The sequence below is a fragment of the Rhododendron vialii genome, chromosome 5a (genome assembly GCF_030253575.1).
Source record: "Rhododendron vialii isolate Sample 1 chromosome 5a, ASM3025357v1".
Lineage (NCBI taxonomy): Eukaryota > Viridiplantae > Streptophyta > Magnoliopsida > Ericales > Ericaceae > Rhododendron > Rhododendron vialii.
In genome coordinates this window covers 38,455,897-38,476,954 of record NC_080561.1, presented here as the reverse complement: position 1 = coordinate 38,476,954, position 21,058 = coordinate 38,455,897, and the positions used below count along the sequence as shown (strand labels likewise).

The following is a 21,058-nucleotide window of genomic DNA, read 5'->3' as shown; positions in this document are numbered from 1 at the left end:
AACTTGAAAGCATCCAACTGAAAAAATTATGATAATTTATTCCCATGCAGGAAGCATATTTAAAACAATGAGTCTTATTTCGACTCCCTTATGAAAAGCAAATAAGTAGTGAGTGATATGAGTATTTGTTTCCCATCCCACATCGCCTGTGTAGGAATGAAAACACTCCGAAAGAGGCTATAGCTTATAAATGCCCGAGTAGTTCAGAGTCTTTACATTTTTGGAAAGTTTAAACTAGAATTCTCTTCCTATTCGATGGCGGGCCTACAGCACCATGTAATTTATAGTAAATCTATATGGACGGAATACCAAAGTTCAGGGGCCCTAGTATGGATCACAAATTGGGGGCCTGGAAGCATCTTCTTCCTTTCCCTACCCCATGAGCCGGGCCTGCTTTTGTCGGTGTACCTTTGTTTCTTTTAATCTTTGTAATTGTTTATAAAAATTAATAAAATCTTTTTTCTTAGAAAAAAAAAAACCATTGTTATGCAAATCAGTATAAAGTCCATGATGAACAAATGTGACATAAAATAAGACACTCTCTGTTACCATAGGTCATGTTTGCGCTCGAGTCTTCCTGTTGTGAATTGCGCCTTCCTTTCCGTACCCCTTCCTATCAATGAGCGGATAAAACTGTAAAAACTTTATATCCATCTCAAAATTAATTGGCAATGAGTAGAGAGGTCTCATATATTATTAACTGATCACCCATTCTACTCCCAAGCAATATGAGATTCATTTCCTTAACATCCCCCTTCATATGCAGCCGCTAGGGGTGTTACCGGTCCGGTTTCGACCGGTTTGGATGTATTTTTCGGTCGAAACCGGTTATCCGGTTTGAGATTTTTAGAAACCGGAACTGGTTGAAATAAATCGGTCCGATTTATCCGATTTTCATTCATGGGCCATATTTTGGGCCCAACACATCAAAAAATTTACAATTCAACCCATAAAATATCAACCAAAAATCTATAATTCAACCTTTTGTTCTTTGCCCAACAAAAAATTATCAATTTTGAGCCCAATACATAAAAAAAAAAAACCCATAAAATATAATTAAGCTCATAAAAACAATTTTTATGTAATAAATATCTTTATTAGACTAATATACATCACAAAATATCAACTAAAAATCCATAATTCAACCCCTCCCCTATGTTTATATATATATGTGTGTGTGTGTGTGTTATACATATATATAACCGGTCCGGTTTCAACCGATTTTTAGAACACATAAATCAGATCGAAATTATTTTTTCGGTTTATAAAATTTTATAAACCGGAACCGGATTGAAATTATTCAACCTGTTTAAAAATTTCGGTCCAGTCCAGTTTTTCCGGTTTCGATCGATTTTCCGGTTTCGAGTAACAGCCCTAACAGCCGCATTTTGAGGTCTGTCACGTGTGGCCACTTTTTGGGTCCTATCATTGTGCAATTTTTTTGCTGGTCTGTCATTGTAGGGTGTGAATTGTGAATTTTTTTAAATATGAGGTGGAATGGGCTCCGCTGTAATACCATATAGAAACTTTATGTCCATCTAAAAATCAATTGGCAATGAATAAAAAGGTCACAGATGCTATTAAGTGATCACTCATTCCACAAGTCTTTAATTGATTCCTTTATTACAAGTGCCTTCCTTTTCGTATCCCCTTCAGTCCTGCTATCTGCAGAGACAATTTACAGAGAACCACGCAGAGACAAACGCGTTTGGCTCCATCTCGGGTTTCGAAAAAATCTAGAAAAATATTCATAAATTTTTGAATATTATTTTATGGGGCCCTGTAAAAAATCAGGTCCAGCGGATATCGGTAAATATTATTTTTGGATTCGTAGGGGCGAACTAAGCCGCTGGACCTGATTTTTTACAGGACCCCATAAAATAATATTCAAAAATTTATGAATATTTTTCTAGATTTTTTCGGAACCCGAAATGGGGCCAAACGCGTTTGTCTCTGCGTGGTTCTCTGAAAATTGTCTCTGCTCGTAGAATTTTTGTATCCCCTTCCTATTAATGAGCGGATAAAACTGTAGAAACTTTATATTCATTTCAAAACTAATTGGCAATGAGTAGAAATGTCTCAGATGTTATTAAGTAATCACTCATTCCACTCCCAAGCAATGTGGGATTCATTTTCTAACATCTTCCCTCATGTGCAGCCGCATTTTGAGGTCTGTTACGTGTGGCCATGCAATTTTTGGATCCTATCATTGTGCAGCCTTTTTGCTGGTCTGTCATCGTGAGATGTGGATTGTGAATTTTTTTAAATCTGGGGTGGAATGGGCCCCACTCTGATACCACGTAGAAACTTTATGTCCATCTTAAAACTAATTGACAATGAATAAAGAAGTTTCAGATGTTATTAAGTGATCACTCATTCCACAAGTCTTTAATTGATTCCATTATTACAAGTGCCTTCCTTTCCGTATCTCCTTCCTATCAATGAGCGGATAAAATTGTAAAAACTTTATATCCATCTCAAAATCAATTGGCAATGAGTAGAGATGTCTCAGATGTTATTAAATGATCACTCATCTCACTCCCAAGCAATGTGGGATTTTTTTCTTTAACATCTCCCCTCACATGCAGCCGCATTTTGAGGTCTGTCACGTGTGGCCATTTTTTGGGTCCTATCATTGTGCAGGCTTTTTGCTGGTCTATTATCGTGGGGTGTGAATTGCAAATTTTTTTAAATATGGGGTGGAATGGGCCCCCCTCTGATACCATGTAGAAACTTTATATCCATTTTAAAACAAATTGGCAATGAGTAGAGAGGTCCCAGATATTATTAAGTGATCACTCATTCCACTAGTCTTTAATTGATTCCATTATTACAAGTTTGGGATCACTACGCCAAAAATTGCCTTTGCCGGCAGTTTTTTTACCGGCGGTAATAAAACCGTCGGAAAAGAGTCCTATTACCGGCGGTAATGACAAGCCGCCGCAAAAGGTAATTATAAACGCCGTTTATTAACGGCATTAGTAAAACCGCCGGTAAAAGTAACTATTACCGGCGGTAATGTAAAACCGCCAATAAAAGTAACTATTAACGGCGGTAAGCAAAAACTGCCGGTAATAATACATTATAATATAAATATTATTATTTTTCTAATAAAACACATAATTTTATGTAGCTTAGTGGGTAAGTGCCCGGGTATTAATCGACGGGTCGCGGGTTCAAATATCGGCAATGTCATTTTTTTTCCGAAACTATTAGCGGCGGTACAAAAACCGCCGTTAATAGTCCGAAACCTTTACCGGCGGTAATTTACCGCCGTTTTTGTATTCCCGACAATTGTTTTGCCGACGAAACTTTTACCGGCGGTAATTTATTTTTACCGGCGGTAATGTACTTTTACCGGCGGTTTTCAGACTATTACCGGCAGTTTTTTAATGCCGCTAATGGAAAAAAATGGCGTAGTGGATCTAATTTTGCACTCAAGGATCTTGGTCAGTTACATTATTTTCTAGGCATAGAGGTCCTTCCAGTCTGATGGCTTCATCTTGTCCCAAGCCAAGTATGCACTGGATCTTCTCAAAAAGACAGGTATGACAGATTGTAGACCTTGTGCCTCTCCTTCCTCTCGCAAAGTCTACAAAGATGCTTCAGATTCTCCTTTTGCTAATCCAGAGTTTTATAGAACTCTAGTTGGGTCTATTCAAATATCTCACCCTTACTAGGCCTAAGATTTCTTATGTTGTTAACACTGTTTGCCAGCATATGCACAACCCATTGGAGAGTCATTTTACTTGTGTCAAGCGTATCCTGAGGTACATCAAAGGGACTTTGACTCATGGCCTGCTCTTTACTAAAGGTTCTCTGCAACTCTAAGCCTATTCTGATGCTGACTGGGCAGGCAATGCCATTGATCGTAGGTCTACCGGTGATTATTGCATATTTTTAGGGCCTAAACTTGTGTCTTGGTCAGCTAAGAAATAAGCTATTGTGGCACGTTCCTCCACAGAGGCAGAATACAAAGCTTTGGCCAACTCAATTGCTGAACTGGTGTGGCTCATGCAACTTCTTCAAGATCTTCATGCTCCACTACCTTCAGAACCTCCTATTCTCTGGTGTGATAGTAGTTCTGCTATTGCGCTTGCCTTCAATCGTGTTTCACGCCCACACCAAGCATGTAAAGGTTGATTTTTATTTTGTTCGAGAAAAAGTTCAGCTCAAACGGTTAGTGGTCAAGTACATTCCTTCGACATTACAAATTGCAGACATCCTTACCAAGCCTGAAACTATCTCACGGTTTCAATGGCTGTCTTCCAAACTAAGGCTTCTCATTCTTCCAGCCACAGTTTGCGGGGGTGTGTTAAGCACTCAAGGAGCCGAGCATGTAGCTGATTCTAGCCCAGCTCAGGAATGTAGCTCAGCTCAAGAATGAAGCTGCCGGCTCAGCTAATTAGTGGAGTTAGTTAGCGTGGTTATTAAGTAGTTTAGTAGTGCAGTTAGTTAGTAGTGGTGTTGTATAAAATCAGTGGTGTGCGTTGTATTCTGTAACAAACTCAAAGATTAGACATGATGATAATTCAAGATAAGTTTCTCTCTCTAAAAGTTTTCAAAAACAACATGATATATATCGGGAATGGGGAGGGGAAGAGTCTCCAATATGATGGAAGCAACAAATCTGCATTCAAAAATACCACAAATTACTCTGGACCCAAGATTGCTAACAGCCCAATTTGAGTTTCCATGGCTATTCTATTCACATCAAATGGATCTTTGTCTGTCAATATCCTGGGCCTCGGGAAATCAATGGAGCGTAGTTCCATTTGTTAAGGGATGCAGACAAGTGGAAAGGAAGTTATTAGTAAGACAATCACACCCTATCCCAAACCAACGAAAGTTGATACGCGCGGCTAAGAAACTTGGGAACAAAAGGAAAAAAGAAGTCTACTGAGGGTGATCTTGAGCATTCCAAAATCTGCAGATTGCAAGGAAATTTGGTGGAAGAAGGCATCAAAAGAGTACTGTTGTTGGTCAGAGGTCCGATATATGCAACTGCCGGCCTCTATTGCACTCCCTATTTGGTCGGAAGGAATTCACAACAGGAATAGGATTCTACTGAATGAATCCCAAGCCTTTTTCTTGGGCTGTTACACAAAATAATGGGCAATGGCTAACAATGGCCATTATACTTTTTAATTCTACCATTTAATCTTGACTTCTCCTTTCCTCCCACCGCATGGGCATAAGACAAGCCATTCTTCACCCAGTTGTCCTTACCACCACTTAATTTGCTTTCTTTCCTCTACTTGTTTGCTCGTTTCAGTAATACCTTTGTGTCTTTCTGACCTTATATGATAATAGGAAACTACAGTATTTCCTACATCGGTGGATGAAGAATCGCGAGCATAATAATTTCTGTTTGACCATGTTCCCAGATAAAAGATGCTTTTGAGAAACGACAACCCAAAACGAAATTTCAAAGAAATACCTTGAATGAAAACCTAAAACCGACGAAATAGCCCGAGAGAGAGAGAGAGAGAGAGAGAGAGAGAGAGAGAGAGAGAGAAGGCATGCAAAATTGAGCGTTGGATCAGGCAAATCCCAGCAGTTATGGTGGCCCGCGGCAGCTAGGGTTTCCTTCATTGTCCATGTCACCTTAATGGTTTTAGGGACCAAACATATTGGTTGCAAAAGCCAAAATTTTGGTTGTCAAAGAGAATTTGGGACATTAAGGTGACCAAACATATCGGTTGCAAAAACCAAAATTTTGGTTGCCAAAGAGATTTTGGGACAATATTCCATGGACGGAAGGTTTGTGCTTAAAATATAGTCTAGAAAAGTCAAAAATCACTTTTAGAGGCCAAATTATGAGTTTGTTGCTAATGGGGTGAGCATCAGGGACAGGGACCAAATGCACAACTTGTCCCTAACAACTCGCGGCAAAAAATTTGGTCCCTACAGGCCTTGCGGATTTGGTCTCCAAAGGTCCATTTTGTTGTTAAAAACTTCTTTCAGCGACTAATAAATGTGGTCTCTAAAAGAGTTACTCATTATCAACCAATTTCATAGAATGAAAAATTGGTAGCATAAACATTTTCCTAGCTAGCTAAAATATTTGATTGCTAATAGAAAAAACCATAGAAGCCTACAATCGTAAAAAGTTTCAAATAAATGAGCAAAAAGATGATCAAAACCCTCCAAAGGGTGATTTTCCAATCAGAGTTCATAATTCCATTATCCCCAAAACAATGTATACACCATACAGTTGTCATGGTTCCTCGAAAACAAAAGAAACCGAAACAACATGGGAAAAACCATAGCATTGCCATCCCAAAACACTTCAAGCTAATACATTTCAATAGTTAGTACCCAAAAGAAGGCACAGTACCCCAAGGCAGACCTTTTAACTAAGTGGCAGCAGCAACCGTGAGTTAACATAACAGAACAAGCTTGATCATCTAAAATACAGCAATCCATCTTGGCCTTTGCAAACCTTGTCAGAAAGGATACTCCACTATGCAACAAAAGTTGTAGCAATTATGTATCAAGAGCAACAACAATTTGCAGCCCCAGCAGAAAAGCATCCACTATGCAACAAAAGTGGTTGAGCATCTAAAATACAGCAATTAATCCATCTTAGCCTTTGCAAACCTTGGCAGAAAGGATACTCCACTATGCAACAAAAGTTGTAGCAATTATGTATCAAGAGCCACAACAATTTGCAGCCCCAGCAGAAAAGCATCCACTATGCAACAAAAGTTCTGCCACTTAGTTAAAAGGTCTGCCTTGGGGTACTGTGCCTTCTTTTGGGTACTAACTATTGAAATGTATAAGCTTGAAGTGTTTTGGGATGGCTATGCTATGGCTTTTCCATGTTGTTTCCGTATTTTCCCAAAAAAAAAAAAAAAAAAAATTGGAAATGACCAAATGGTTATTGAAGCTGAAACCTTTCCTTGTACACAATCAAATTCTTCCATGATAGCCTCCCAACAAACTCAAAGTACTCCCTTTGGTTTAAAAGGCATACAGAGAATGAGAACACAAGGGAAAGTCCGTTAAAGAATCATTTAAAAGCAACCAAAACGTAACTTCGAACTCTTGCGTTAGTTGGGATTGGTTTTTGTGAACTTTTCATTCATTTGGGATCAGTTTCATTTTGGACTAGTAATCAAAAGTACCCTCTCTCTCCTGTATTCTAACTTGCTTGTTGGAGGGGCGAGAGGCGGAGCAAAGGAGGGACAATCCGAAGAAGCTGTGAAGAGAAGCAGCAAAGGAGGGACAATCCGGAGGAGCTGTGAAGACAAGCCACCACCCACAAGGTCTGATACCACTTGTTGGGAGTTTGTCCGATGCATCGATCAACCATTGCATGCTCAAGGCCCAATTTGTATAGGAGTAACTGCAAAGAGTTCATCACATTATTTGGGCTCAATATACATTGAATGACCCATATCCACTTAAAAAGCTAAGCCTTGTAAGTGATGAGTCATCCAATTGTATATTAAGGTCCAACTTTTTTTCTGTTTATCCGATGTGGGACTCAATGTTCACACTTGTTCTAACAGTTGGGATGTAGGTCGTTGGATTTGATGCATTGTTTTCCCGTTTCCCTTTAATTTTTGTAACTTCAATTCGTTGATTAATAAAATTTTCTATGTTGATAAAAAAAATAAAAAAATAAAAAAGCAGAGCCTCAGACCAAACCAGACGGTGAGATGGAGTCAAGGCAGCACGTAGCTTTTAACCAGTTCCGTTAAGGATGTAACTATAATTATTGTCCTATCATAAAATTACAAATCCCCTAGCTAGATAAATCAGGATTCCAAATGCATAGAGTTAGCACATGCCTATAATGATCACATGCAATAACATTCTTTCACTTTGTCTAGTGGCGGAAATATATATTTTTTTATCTTGATAAAATGAAAGTACGTGTATGATATATACCACGTCATATCTATGCCAGGAATGTTGTTTAAAATTAAAATATATCTCGGCCAGGAATTATTGCTCGGCCAAATTAACCACTATTAGTAGGAAAAAGCACCGCAACGCTTCTACATTAAAACTGAAGCTAAGCTCTCATCGGTCTCGGGAGGATAATCACTCAACCGACAATCATCCACTAGAGGTATAAGAAGAATAAAAAAAGGGAGTACATCACTAGTGGGACCAACATCAATGGATAGTGTCCGTGCTCGGGGGCTCCCTAATAATTTCCGGTCATCTAGAATTGTTTCTCATCTCTGTGACGTATAATTATAAGACTTCATCATATCTCTCTCTCTCTCTCTCTCTCTCTCTCTCTCTAAATAGCAAAACAGGCTCTTAGCTTTCAGCGTTGTTCACAATGTCCACTCCAATTTCCTTCTCCCTTCACTCACTCTGCTTCGCCTTCGCAGTCATCACCGTCACCCAGAACTCCATCCCAGCACGTGCCGACCTCCCCGGCACGTGGGAACTCCTGGTCTCCAACGCCGGCATTTCCTCCATGCACACCGCCGTCACCAGGTTCAACACCGTCCTCCTCCTCGACCGGACCGACATCGGCCCGTCCCGTTTAAATCTCCCAAACCACCACTGCCGCATCGACCCGGACGACGCCGTTTTGAAACGCGATTGCCACGCTCACTCTGCTCTCCTCGACCTCCACACCAACAGAATCCGCCCCCTCAAGATCCTCACCGACACGTGGTGCTCCTCGGGCCAGTTTCTCCCCGACGGCACCCTCCTGCAGTCCGGCGGCGACCGCGACGGCGCCCGTAAGTTCCGGAAATTCGCCCCGTGCAATTCCACGTCCCTCTGCGATTGGGAAGAGCTTCGAAACATCAAATTATTTAAAGCGCGTTGGTACGCCACGGATCAAATACTCCCTGACGGTACTATCATAATCGTTGGGGGCCGCACCGCCAGCAGCGTGGAGTACTTCCCGCCGAGATCTGGCGGTGCGGTGAGTTTGCCATTCCTCGCCAAGGCGGGCGACGTAGACGACCAGATGGATAACCTGTATCCATACCTTCACCTTCTCCCTCAAGGACATCTGTTTATATTTGCTAACACTAAATCCGTGCTATACGATTACGATAAAAACCAGATTGTTAAAGTTTTCCCGCAGTTAGAGGGGGGGCCACGTAACTATCCATCCGCAGGATCCTCTGCAATGCTAGCATTGGAAGGGGACTATTCTACGGCCACGATTGTGATTTGCGGTGGGGCCAAGTACGGTGCATACATTAGGCGGGAAGTGGATAGTCCGGCCCACAAGAGCTGTGGACGGATTGTGGCGACTAAGCCTGACCCTATTTGGGAGATGGAGGAAATGCCGTTTGATCGGATCATGGGCGATATGGTAATGTTACCAACCGGAGATGTGATAATCATCAACGGGGCTAAAGAAGGGACTCAAGGGTATGAAATGGCAACGGATCCGTGCTTGAACCCACTTTTGTACCGACCCGACCAACCTGTGGGACTCCGATTCATGACACTGAAACCTAGTTTAATCCCCAGAATGTACCACTCGACGGCAAATTTATTGCCCGATGGGAGGATTTTGATCGCCGGTAGTAACCCACATTACATCTACACATACGACAGGGATTTCCCGACAGAGCTAAGGATTGAGGCTTTTTCACCAGAGTATTTGGCGACAGACAAGGAGAATTTGAGGCCGGTGGTGGTGGAGACACCAGAGACGTTGCGATACAGGGAGGATTTTGAGGTGCATGTAACAGTGCCACTACCGGTGGTGGGGATAGTGGAGCTGAATTTTGCGAGTGCGCCTTTTGCTACGCATTCGTTTTCGCAGGGGCAGAGATTGGTAAAATTGGTTGTCACCAGTGCGGTGCCAGATGGCAGCGGACGTTACAGGATTGGGTCTACGGCACCGCCGAACGGGAATGTGGCACCGCCGGGGTGGTACATGATGTTTGCGGTCAACCAGGGGGTGCCTAGTGTCGCTCGTTGGGTCCATCTGATCTCCTAATTTTAAATATTTCGCGCTTCTCTATATTTATTGTTTTCCTTCCCTTTTGCGTTCTTTTTATTTTTACTTTCCACAGGGTTTTAAGGAACTTGTTTTGAAAATGTTGATGAAACATTTTCACCCAAAAAAAAAAAAAAAGTTGATGAATAACACCTTAGTTTGTGAAATAATAAAGTTATGGGTACATATGAGCTTATAAATACTTTTGTGTGAAAATGTTGGTTCAATGTGTTTTTTTTTTTTTTAATCTCTGTCGGCTGAATGGACAATGATGTACTCCATCCGCTAGAAGTAAAGGAAAAGTGGTACTCGAGTAGTAATTGTCCCATTCCTTTTAGTTTCGTTGCAAATTAATGGACTTTTTTGACAAGGCCGACAATGGGTCGAATAAGTTTGGCCCCATTCCAACACAATTTGTAAGTTTGCCGCACAATATTTTTCAAGAAAATTCGACCATGTTTGTTTTGTTATTTGGATTTTGGATTTTGGATAATGCATGGAGAGAGATAAAAAGAGAAATTAGAGTAATGATTGAGAGAAAATTTATTGAGAATCGTGCGAAAAAAAATAATACAAAATCCAAAATCCCCAAATGAACATTCGGCCATTCCAAAAAAAAATGTACATTATGGTTAAAATTTTGCCTTTCAAAATCAATATGAATGCAAAGGATTTTGTGCATCTCCCTCTCTCTCTCTCTCTCTCTCTCTCTCTCTATATATATATATATATAGACACACACACACACACCATGTATTATCATGAAACCTTTTGAAACATAGTGGATCGACCATGTTTTTCATGAATTATTTTTTGCAAAATTACCTTAAAAAATATTTTAGAACATATACAATAATCAAACCGACCATATTTTTAATGGTTAGTTCTACAAATTCACCATAAAAAAATAATGAAAATTTTGTTTAACATGACATATTCCGGTACAATAAACCAACCATACACCATGATTTCAGAAATCGGCTTCAAATTCATGACATATATATTTTGACATGACATATTAAGAATCACTAATACAAAAATAGATAAAGACCTCGGTCATTTGGTGTGATCTTTCACTTTTAATCTCGCATTTAAAATCGTGGTCTATCAAGGTGTAACTAAAAGTCGATCTATCTTTTAACTCCAGGATAAAATCGTGATTAAAACTCATTAAAATCGTGACTAAAACTATAAAAACTGTGATTAAAAATGACAAAATCGCGACCTTTAATAGCTTAATTATAAAACCGTGGTTGTTTAGAGAGAAATAATCTCAGTTTTTGAAAAAACCAAGATTAAAAGTGGCGTTTTGCTAAGGGAAAAAATCCCACATTATTTTTCCTAGTGGGTTTTGAACCCAAGTTTCTTGAGTTTTGCATAGAAGCTTCAACCAACTGCACCACATACACTTTTCAATGTATAATTGAAATATTTAATATAAAACATATGCGTTTAACATTAAAATATATTTCGAACATCATTTTGAACCTTTAAATATTAAAATTAGCAATTTTGATAACACATGAAAGTTGTAGCCTTTTGTGTTATTGTTCAAACCCAATTTGAATTATCTCAATTAATAGAGTTCTGAACATAAAGTTATACTCGAAATACATTTGGCGACGAAAAGCAGCCTTCATAAATTTTGTCACTAAAGGTACTCATTTGGCGATAAAATATATTTTCATCGCCGAAAGTGCCTCATTTTGTGACGAAATATTTTTTGTAGAATGGTTGAGAGTGACATTTATTTAGGGGTATTGCACGAGGAGTCGATTAAGGGATAAGCGACTTTCAGCTTTTCCTATATAAGAGCTTTCATCTCAAGTCTAAAAAAAATGTTCTCTAACTTAGGACCTCAGTTTCTAATTGACTGAGATTAAATGTTCTTTTTATCTCAGTTTTTCCGAAATGAGATATATATTCTTTCATATACAATCTCATTTTTTGGAAAACAAGATCTATTCTTGAAGTTACAATCTCACTTTTAAATTACTAAGATTAAAAAATCTTTTCATCTCAGTTATTTTCAAAACGAGATATATTCTTTCATATATAATCTCAGTTTTTTGAGAATGAGATCTATTCTTCAAGTTACAATCTCACTTTTTAGATTACTGTGATTAAAAAATCTTTCTACCTCAGTTTTTTCGTATAACTAAGATTAAAACTATAGTCTATAACATTTTATTACGTTTTTATAAAAAGTGAGATCTTTTTAGTTTTTGGACCGTGATCTTTTTATCATTTTGTAGTAGCGAACGTGAAATCATGATTTTATGAAATTGACTTCAAATTCATGACATATTTTGAAACAAAAATACTTCATGTCATGGCAAATGAAGAAAATAATCTACCATGAAATTAAATAAAACTAAATAAACCAAAATCTTCATTCTCATATCATGGCAAATGAAACTGAAAATCAAATTCATGACATATTTTGAAACAAACATATTTCATGGCAAATGAAGCAAATGATTTACCAAGAAAAAAAATAAAACTAAACAAATCAAAATCATGATTTTTCAGCGAAACTTGAAAAATCATAACATTCGACAAGTGGCGGCGGCGAGGGTTTGCGGTGAACCAACGACGGTGGGGCGAATACGTCGGGCCATCCGGCGGCGGCGGCAGTGATCTTGAATTTTGATCCGAAAAGAGGAGAAGAGAGAGTGTGGGTTAGCAGTGAACCAGCGACGGTGGGGTGGATATGTTGGACTGCAGTGGTAGCGATCTTGAATCTTGATCTGAGGCGAGGGTTTGCGGTGAACCAACGACGGTGGGGCGAATACGTCGGGCCATCCGGCGGCGGCGGCAGTGATCTTGAATTTTGATCCGAAAAGAGGAGAAGAGAGAGTGTGGGTTAGCGGTGAACCAGCGACGGTGGGGCGGATATGTTGGACTGCAGTGGTAGCGATCTTGAATCTTGATCTGAAAAGAGGAGAAGTGAGAATGTGGATTTTGCTGTTTTCTGTTTTAGAACATCAAATACCTGAAAAATCATAATATTCCGGCGAGTGGTGGCGGCGAGTCGGCAAGGGTTTACGGTGAATCGGCGACGAGGACGGGCTTAATTGGTTTTGCCGATATAATAGGAATTTGTTAGGGATTATTAAATGGCTTTGCCGATATAATAGAAATTTGTTAGGGATTCTTATTCTGAAATCACGCTATAGGACCTTTAAGATTAGTTTTCAGTCCCGAAAATCCCTACCTATATTTAGATATGTTATAAATAAAAAATTATTCGTAACTGTTCAAAATATGTCATCGACTGGCGCTCGACATCCGCACTATTGAAAACGCAATCCAACGACTGGCTCTCGACTTCCGCAGATTGTATATATGCAAGCGCCCTTACCTGAAACAGATTGTATGTATATAATACTCAATGTATATGTATATAATAAATGACAATCCTGGAATTATTTAAAAGCGGGGATGAAAACATAACTATTGAAAATGACCGGGATGGATATTTGCGTGGGATGGAGTCTGAGGATAAATCTTTATAAACTCCTTTTCTCAAATCGTGTCGATCAATTGAAAATTTATAGGACAATACCTCTAGTATTATATGTAATGTAGCTTTATGTTTAAAATTTTGCATTTCAAAGTAGATACAAATCCTGGAGTGAGAGATCTAGGTTGGTAGATGAAGTCTGCTCCAGTATGACAAACTCCATTTGGTTTCATTACCGATTTTTCTCTTTTTTGGTTCTTTCTTTGGTGTCCACTGTGTAGGATTTCTATCACCCCTGTGTGGGTGTTTTTGGTTGTTTTCTTCAGTGCTCTAACTATTTGGAGTGATGGGTTTAGTTTTAGTTAGAGTTGAGTATAGTCTTTGGACTGAGTTCCCTCCTGTTTGGTTTCTTGATCCTTTGTTTACGGATGAAGTTTCCTCTTGATATACTGTTTCTTAGATCTATAATATCATCTGTTATCGTTTTAGCGGGGAAAAAAAAAGTAGATACGAATGCATGGGATTTTATGCGTCTCCGTGTATGTATGACTATTTTTCTCTAGCTAATTGGTTCGATCGATTGAAAATATCTAGGACAATACTTCTAGTGTATCATATAATATATTCTCAATTTGGGTCTTGAGCTTTCATGTGTCAACGAAAAAGTTTAATAGTTGTGTACCCATCGTTGAAATTCTGCATGCGTCCATTTCTGTTTTGGTAGTTTCCTAACGTTATTATGTGGAGTATAATTTGGTGTCTTAATAGATTACAAAAATGAGAGGACTCTTTCTTTGAAGCTTTAGTTACCAGGCCAGTGGAGTTGTGGAGCATCCGCCTTTTTCATCGTACTGCCGCATCGAATATTATTACAAGTAGGGTACAACTTTAATAGTGTCAGTTTTTCACAACTAGATTTCTGTATTAGACCAAGGCAGTTTAGATTTCTGATTCTGCCATTGGATACAATTAGATTTTGGATTAGATTTTTGATGTAGACTTTTGGTCGAATAATGTTGGAACAAATTTTATATTTTGGGTAATTGAATTTTATTAACCAAATAATGGATATATATATATATATACACGCACGGGACGGTTCAAGAGACACCTAAAAAAACAACTAAAAAAACACCTCAAATCTCAAACTCGTAGTTCCCGATCAAATTTTTATGATCCGAACCGTTCAATATATGTAGAATGTGATTTTAAGAGTGCTCGCGAGAAATTAACAAAAAAAATGACTGGAAAATGCTTGATTTGAGCAGTTTTTATTTGAACCGTTCAATAAAAAACTGTTCAAAACTGTTCGGATCAAGCCCTTCCCAGTTATTTTTTTTGCTGATTTCTCATGGGTACCCTTAAAATCACGTTATGATCACATTGAGCGGCTCGAATCATCAAAATTTGATCAGAAACTATTATAATCGGGGCGGTTCCGGGGACACCCAAAAAAATACCTAAAAAAACAGCTCATAGTTTCCGATCAAATTTTGATGATCGGAGCCGCTCAATGTGATCAGAACGTGATTTTAAAGGTACTCGTGAGAAATCGGAAAAAAAAATGACCGGGAAGGGCTTGATCCGAACAGTTTCGAACAATTTTTTATTGAACGGTTCAAATAAAAACTGCTCAAATCAAGTCTTTCCCGGTCATTTTTTTTGCTAATTTCTTGCGGGCACCCTTAAAATCACATTCTGCACACATTGAACGGTTCGGATCATAAAATTTTGATCGGGAACTATGAGATTGAAATTTGGGATGTTTTTTTAGGTATTTTTTTGGGTGTCCCTTGAACCGTCCCGTATATATATATATATATATATATATATATATATATATATATATATATATATATATATATATATAAAATCAAACACTTTAGCTAAGGTGGAACAAAACATTTCTCTTGCAAACAAGAGGATAGACACCTATTATTAGGTAGACAAGAAAGAAAACAAAGGTATAACCCAATCTGAAAAACTATAAGCACTTGCCACACAAACATAAGCATCCAAATACACAAGGCAAAACTTGGCTACTTAATGTCATCCTAAGACTAAGGTGGTTCATGAGGAATTGAATTCTATATCCCTTTACGTGGAGGAGGAACTATCATTTGTAGGTAGCTTTCCGTTCCAAAAATCTTTTTAAAAAATAAGCTGTTTATTCACATTTTCAAACTAAAAATAATTTTTCATTTTTTTTTGCACCTTTTAAAAGATCTCAATGAGATTTTTGAAATAAACTCTATATTGATAGAAAAATTATTTACATAAACATATCATTTTGAAGCTTGAAATTGTCTTCTTAAAAAATAAGTACTTATTCGGATTTCTCAAACGGAGCAGAATCCTCCTATTGTCCTATTTTGTTGAAGTACTAGTACTGATATGGTTATCTTGTACACATACTTTCTTTGTATCCTTCAAATCTCTTTTTGAGATGTGACTGTTAGCCCATCTCATTGTATTCCTTGATTTTCAAGAAAAAGGTCTAGGATTTGAATCTATAAAGAGACTTCAAATCCCCTTTAGTTGTGGCCTTGAACCGGCCGGACGTGACAGAGAGTTCAAGAGATAGGGACTTGTTCTTTCAAGAGGGAATTGTTTTTTATTTTATTTTATTTTTTTGAGATTGGCGAGGAGGGAATTAATTAGTAACCAATTCTTTTACGTAATTCCTTCTAGAAGGTATTTTGGAACTTTATGAATGAGTTTTAAAAGGAAAAAACTGGTCCGGACCCCAACCGGCCGTCGGCTTGATCTAATATATAATAGAATACCTTCAGATTCAATTTGACATTTTCCCAAATAATATCCTTTGTAGTTGACATTTTCCAAAATAATATCCTTTCTGATTGACAGTTTCCAAAATAATTCTCATTGAGCCTATTATCGATTATTGTGCACACAAGGGTATATACTAAAATGTTTCCTTTTTATTGGCAAAGGTAACACTATGTTTTGAAAGATCTAAGAATAAGTCGGCAGTTATTCGTGCATATTTAAGAAAACTTACTTGCACACACATCCCGTGTGTTCGGTGTCTAGTATATTATACAAGACGGCCGGCCTCTCAAGCCTCATTTTTTAGAATTTATGCCTTAAGTGTCCTCGTGGGCTCCCTTGGCATGAACACATAATTGACCTTCGGTTAGGGGGTGTCTTTTGTTCTTTAACCATTAGCCTACACTTAACTGTCTTTTTTGGAGTGCATGGGAAGAGGGGTCCAAAACAGGAGCTACACATCAAAACCCCTTGATTCAATCTATAATATAAAGCATCGATGTCTTTTCCCTGGTGGGTAATTACAAAAGAGCAATTCGTGTTTTAAGCGTTTCTATTTACGGTTCATTGCACGATCACATCATTGCCTATAATTTGCACAATTGTTGCTCGCTTTTAGAAACGCAATGTGTCCGAAAGAATTTTGAATATTTTCGGTTTATTCCATTTCACATCTCTCTTGTCCGTTTATATGTAGAACTCATTATTTCCATGCGGTGTCTTCTACAATGGCATTGAACGTAATTCGGCTTTTTGCTTCATTTATAATCACCATTCAAAATAGTTCGGGGTGATTCTCCATCAGCACCAAATCCTGATGGCATTCTTTTGTTTCAAGAATGGAGAGCGATTTTCGCTAGGCTTGCATGAGAATCTACATGTTTATAAAGGAGAAAAGAAGTCACGGAGCTCAATCGCGACCGTCTAAAGTGTTTTTGGATGATCCGGATTGAAAATCAATTATGACCCGTAGTAATTAATTGTGATTAACTTTTTTCGAAAAAATTTTTATTAAAATTTGGACCGTTCAAAATCGAAATGAACACGCGAGACTGAACAGTTCCATGAAGTCTTTGTGAAAAAGACACTCTCGTTTATATAGATATCTTTTCGGATGACGAAGACCCAATTATGGGTATTCAAAGTGGGGTTCTAACGGTTTTGGGTGAAAAGTGATTTTCAGAGCGTGCTTTAGTTAACTGTGGCAAGTGACGAAAGAGCTGAACCAAATTTTAATGGAATTTGCAATGTACAATTTGCACTAAATTAAACGAGTTATGTTTCCAAAAATGTCTTAAAAAGCGAACAAGTTAATCTCAAACTCGAAGAGAGAGAAATAACTATACGTTCATGACATCGTCAAGTAAAGTAAATCAGTCCCAAAGAGACTAAAATTCAAAGACCGTTGATTTTGTCACTCTATTTTTTGTTATCACTACTCCCCTGCAAGTGCACAAAAAATACACTTGTAGGAGAGTAGCGTTCACAAAAAATGGAGTGACACGGGGAAAAATCATTTCCCAATTCAAATTGTCTAAAACAAAAGTCTAAAAAGTCAAATAGATAAAAATTAAATAATAATAATAATAAGTTACTCTCTTCGTCTCTTTTTAAGTGTCTCAATTTGCCTTTCACGCAGTTTTAGGAGTCAACATAATTGTACCTCCAAAATATTACTTTTCATACTTACCATCTATGAAGATATCATCATTACACTTTTACTCATCAACTTTTCAAAAAGGAATATATTTTTAAGAGCAAAATAAAAAATGTACCACATTTTATTCACTAACTTTACAAATGACACTTATTTAGGGACAGCCCAAATGAAATACAGGATACTTAAAAAGGGACGGAAGGAGTACATATTAAGTGTAGAGTGCACGGAACACGCGATCAACTCATAAAAAAATGGGTGATGAGTGGATTCAAGAATTTTTTTTTCACGCCGTAACAAACCTTCATCTAAATCTCCATACATTTCTCTCGCACCAGACAATTCAAAGAATGATACATTTTACTATAATGAATGTGATGCAGATTTGATTGCCATTGAGTACATGGATCAGCATCTAATCTAATACTATATTATTGCAGAGACACTTTTTGTGAGGTGGACTCTGAGTGTGACAAGTGGCATGAATCAATTGGTATATACTTTGCGGATCAAAAAAAAAAAAAAAAATTGGTATATACTTTGTTTAGAATTTTTCAGGGAGCACATGTACCTATGTAAGACTCCGTTCCGGAAACTTTCTTAAAAAATAAGTATTTATTTTGCCACTTCTTATTCAAAAAATAAGAAAGGTCATTCCACAAAATTCAAATAAAAAGTTTATTTCACATTTTCAAACTCAAAAATAATGTAAATGAAAAAAAAAATTCAATTTTTTTTTGCACCGTATTAAAGATCTCAATGAGATCTATCAAACAAGATTCATAGTGATAGAAAAATTATTTGCGTAAATACATGATTTTTGAGCTTGAAGTTACCTTATACAAAAAATAAGACTGTTGCTATGATAATGGGCGCCGGGGGAGGGGTACCGGCGGCCGCGCCGGGCCGTTTTCGGCCACCGAACGGCCGATCCGAGCCGTCCAAAAATTCTATAAAAAAAAATCGAGATAGATACACCAAAAATGGGTGCTCGGATCAAGCACCCTACACACCTCGGATGCCGTTGATTCCCGCGCTAGGCCCCTCAATTTTTTTTTATAGAATTTTTGGACGGATCGGATCGGCCGTCTGGTGGCCGGAGACGACCCGGCGCGGTAGCCGGTACGATTTCCCTCCCCCGGCGCCCATTGGTACCTATATAAATTCTTCCAAAATAAGTATCACCCTTCTTATTTTCCGGAACAACCCTTCTTATTCAACAAAAAATAAGTTCTTAACTTGTTTCTGGAACCCAACCTAAGTATTGCAATATTACACCTATCTTATAGATTTTTTTAAAATCCCAAATTCAAAAAATATCTACTCTTTGGCACTGTAGTATTTTTGTCTCAATAGTATTTATATTCCCCTAATGAGACAAAAATCCAATAAACTCTCTCAAGTAGTATATACTTATACAAGCACTTCTAATAAGTGCGCCCTTATTAGAGTTAAATGCGAACGTCGCTCGTAGCCGTTAGATCATAATTTCAATGGTCCAGATTTAAATGAAACTTTTATAGGGAAAAGTTAATTATGACCGGTCATAAACCATCAGCAGATTTGGACCATTGAAATCACAATTCAACGGCTGACAACAGAAGTCCGCAAATAACGAAAATAAAGACGCCCTCATTAGAAGTGCCCTGTATATACTTATATAAGAACACAAATTAATAGAAGTATAATCTTCATGTAAAACCCTTTTTGACAAAACACTATTAATACTTTTTGTCTAAGATGTTATTGAGTGATCAATTTTATCTTTTTATCGTTCTGTAACTGAAATATATTAAGGTATCCAATTTTTTAAGTTCATCCTAGGCCCCCAAATGTCAGAGCCGGCACTGGCTGCTTCAGCCCTCAAGTATCTTTGATCAATTCTATTGGTTGTACAAATCAACTCAGTCTTCTACGGTACTTCTCAACTCGCAAGAATATAATTTGAATGTAAAACTTGCTTCTCCCCTAAGAATTATTCAATGCTACTTGGGAAGAAGTTGACATTGATGCAATGGCACGTTTTATCTGTCTTTGTTGCACCAATTCAAAGACGGCCGTTGTTAAATAAATAGTTACATGCTTAAAAGATGATCGATTTGTAAATGAAGACATAAAAGAAATGGGTACCTCTAATTGGCATAATGTTTTTACATAACTCGGTGTCGGATCAGCTTGCGCGCACACCTCGACTAATTTTGGAGGACTAATATCTCCTTCCACTTGCACAAGCCGCAAAGGAGTTGATAGCACATAAGAGATTTTGAGCTTGTCTCCGGTTGTGTATGGTGTGTGTCTCATTGGCTTATATATTATTCATTTGCTTTGTTTGGCATCTTTCTTTTGTATTCCTGCAAAATTCTTTGGCCCCACTGTAACAAGATAAAGTATATAGTTTTGCTATATATTATAGACACAGACATATTGGTGCAATAATATATTGTAATCAAACGAAAAAAGGATTTCTTTTTTTTAATGTCACGGGACAGCATCATATGGCTGGTTGGACTTTATTGGAAGAGTGAAATCAAAGTGAAAATGAGTGAGAAAGCAGAGATAAATTACAACATAGGCGCTCCAAAGAGTACGACTTAAGATGTTTTGTCGCAATCCCATTTGGACTATACCGTATGGTCCAGATATTTTGGATCCATTCGAGGTCCATCTCAAATTCTGAACCGTTCGACTTGTGGGCTCAATGAATTATAAAATTCATGTTATAGTTATTTCATTTGTGTATGAAGTACCCTGAGCTACACACATTTGTGTTAAAAAAAAAAAAATGTAACTTGTTTGCAATTGTCACCTTTAACTTATTCTTTTTTAAATACGAATAGATTTTGACCAAGCCCTATTTATGCCGATCAAGCTTATAAGTTTTTGTTTTGATATTCTACTCTACTGGGCTCACAAGTAAATCAACTCCAAGCATTCGAGTTGAGCCTTAAATAAACCCATAACACTTTGAGCTCGATGGTGCAGTCGAGATGGAGATTGCCGAGAAGTCTTATACGTTGAGTACGCCTTGTCATCCCATGTGCATCCGGATGTGCTATGCACAAAATATGATACAACAAAGGCAAACCAGTGGTGAATTCCTAGCTTCGGTCCCAATATAGGTGTGGCAGGGTCTTCTATATATAATGGTGGGATGTGATGGGATAATATTTTCCTTGGCGGCTGCCGGTTGGGGAAGGTAAAAGGGTAC

General features: G+C 37.9%; 2 protein-coding genes across 2 annotated transcripts in view; both read left to right on the top strand.

The window, feature by feature from the left end:
* Window positions 1–21,058, top strand: part of LOC131326469 (aldehyde oxidase GLOX-like) — a 42,032-nt gene that overhangs the window by 16,047 nt on the left and 4,927 nt on the right. The gene's annotated exons all lie outside the window — the stretch shown is intronic.
* On the top strand, window positions 8,200–10,123 carry LOC131326467 (aldehyde oxidase GLOX-like). Its single transcript, XM_058359258.1, has one exon. It carries the CDS (start codon window positions 8,303–8,305, stop codon window positions 9,935–9,937), a length of 1,635 nt encoding a protein of 544 aa, XP_058215241.1. The 5' UTR covers window positions 8,200–8,302; the 3' UTR covers window positions 9,938–10,123.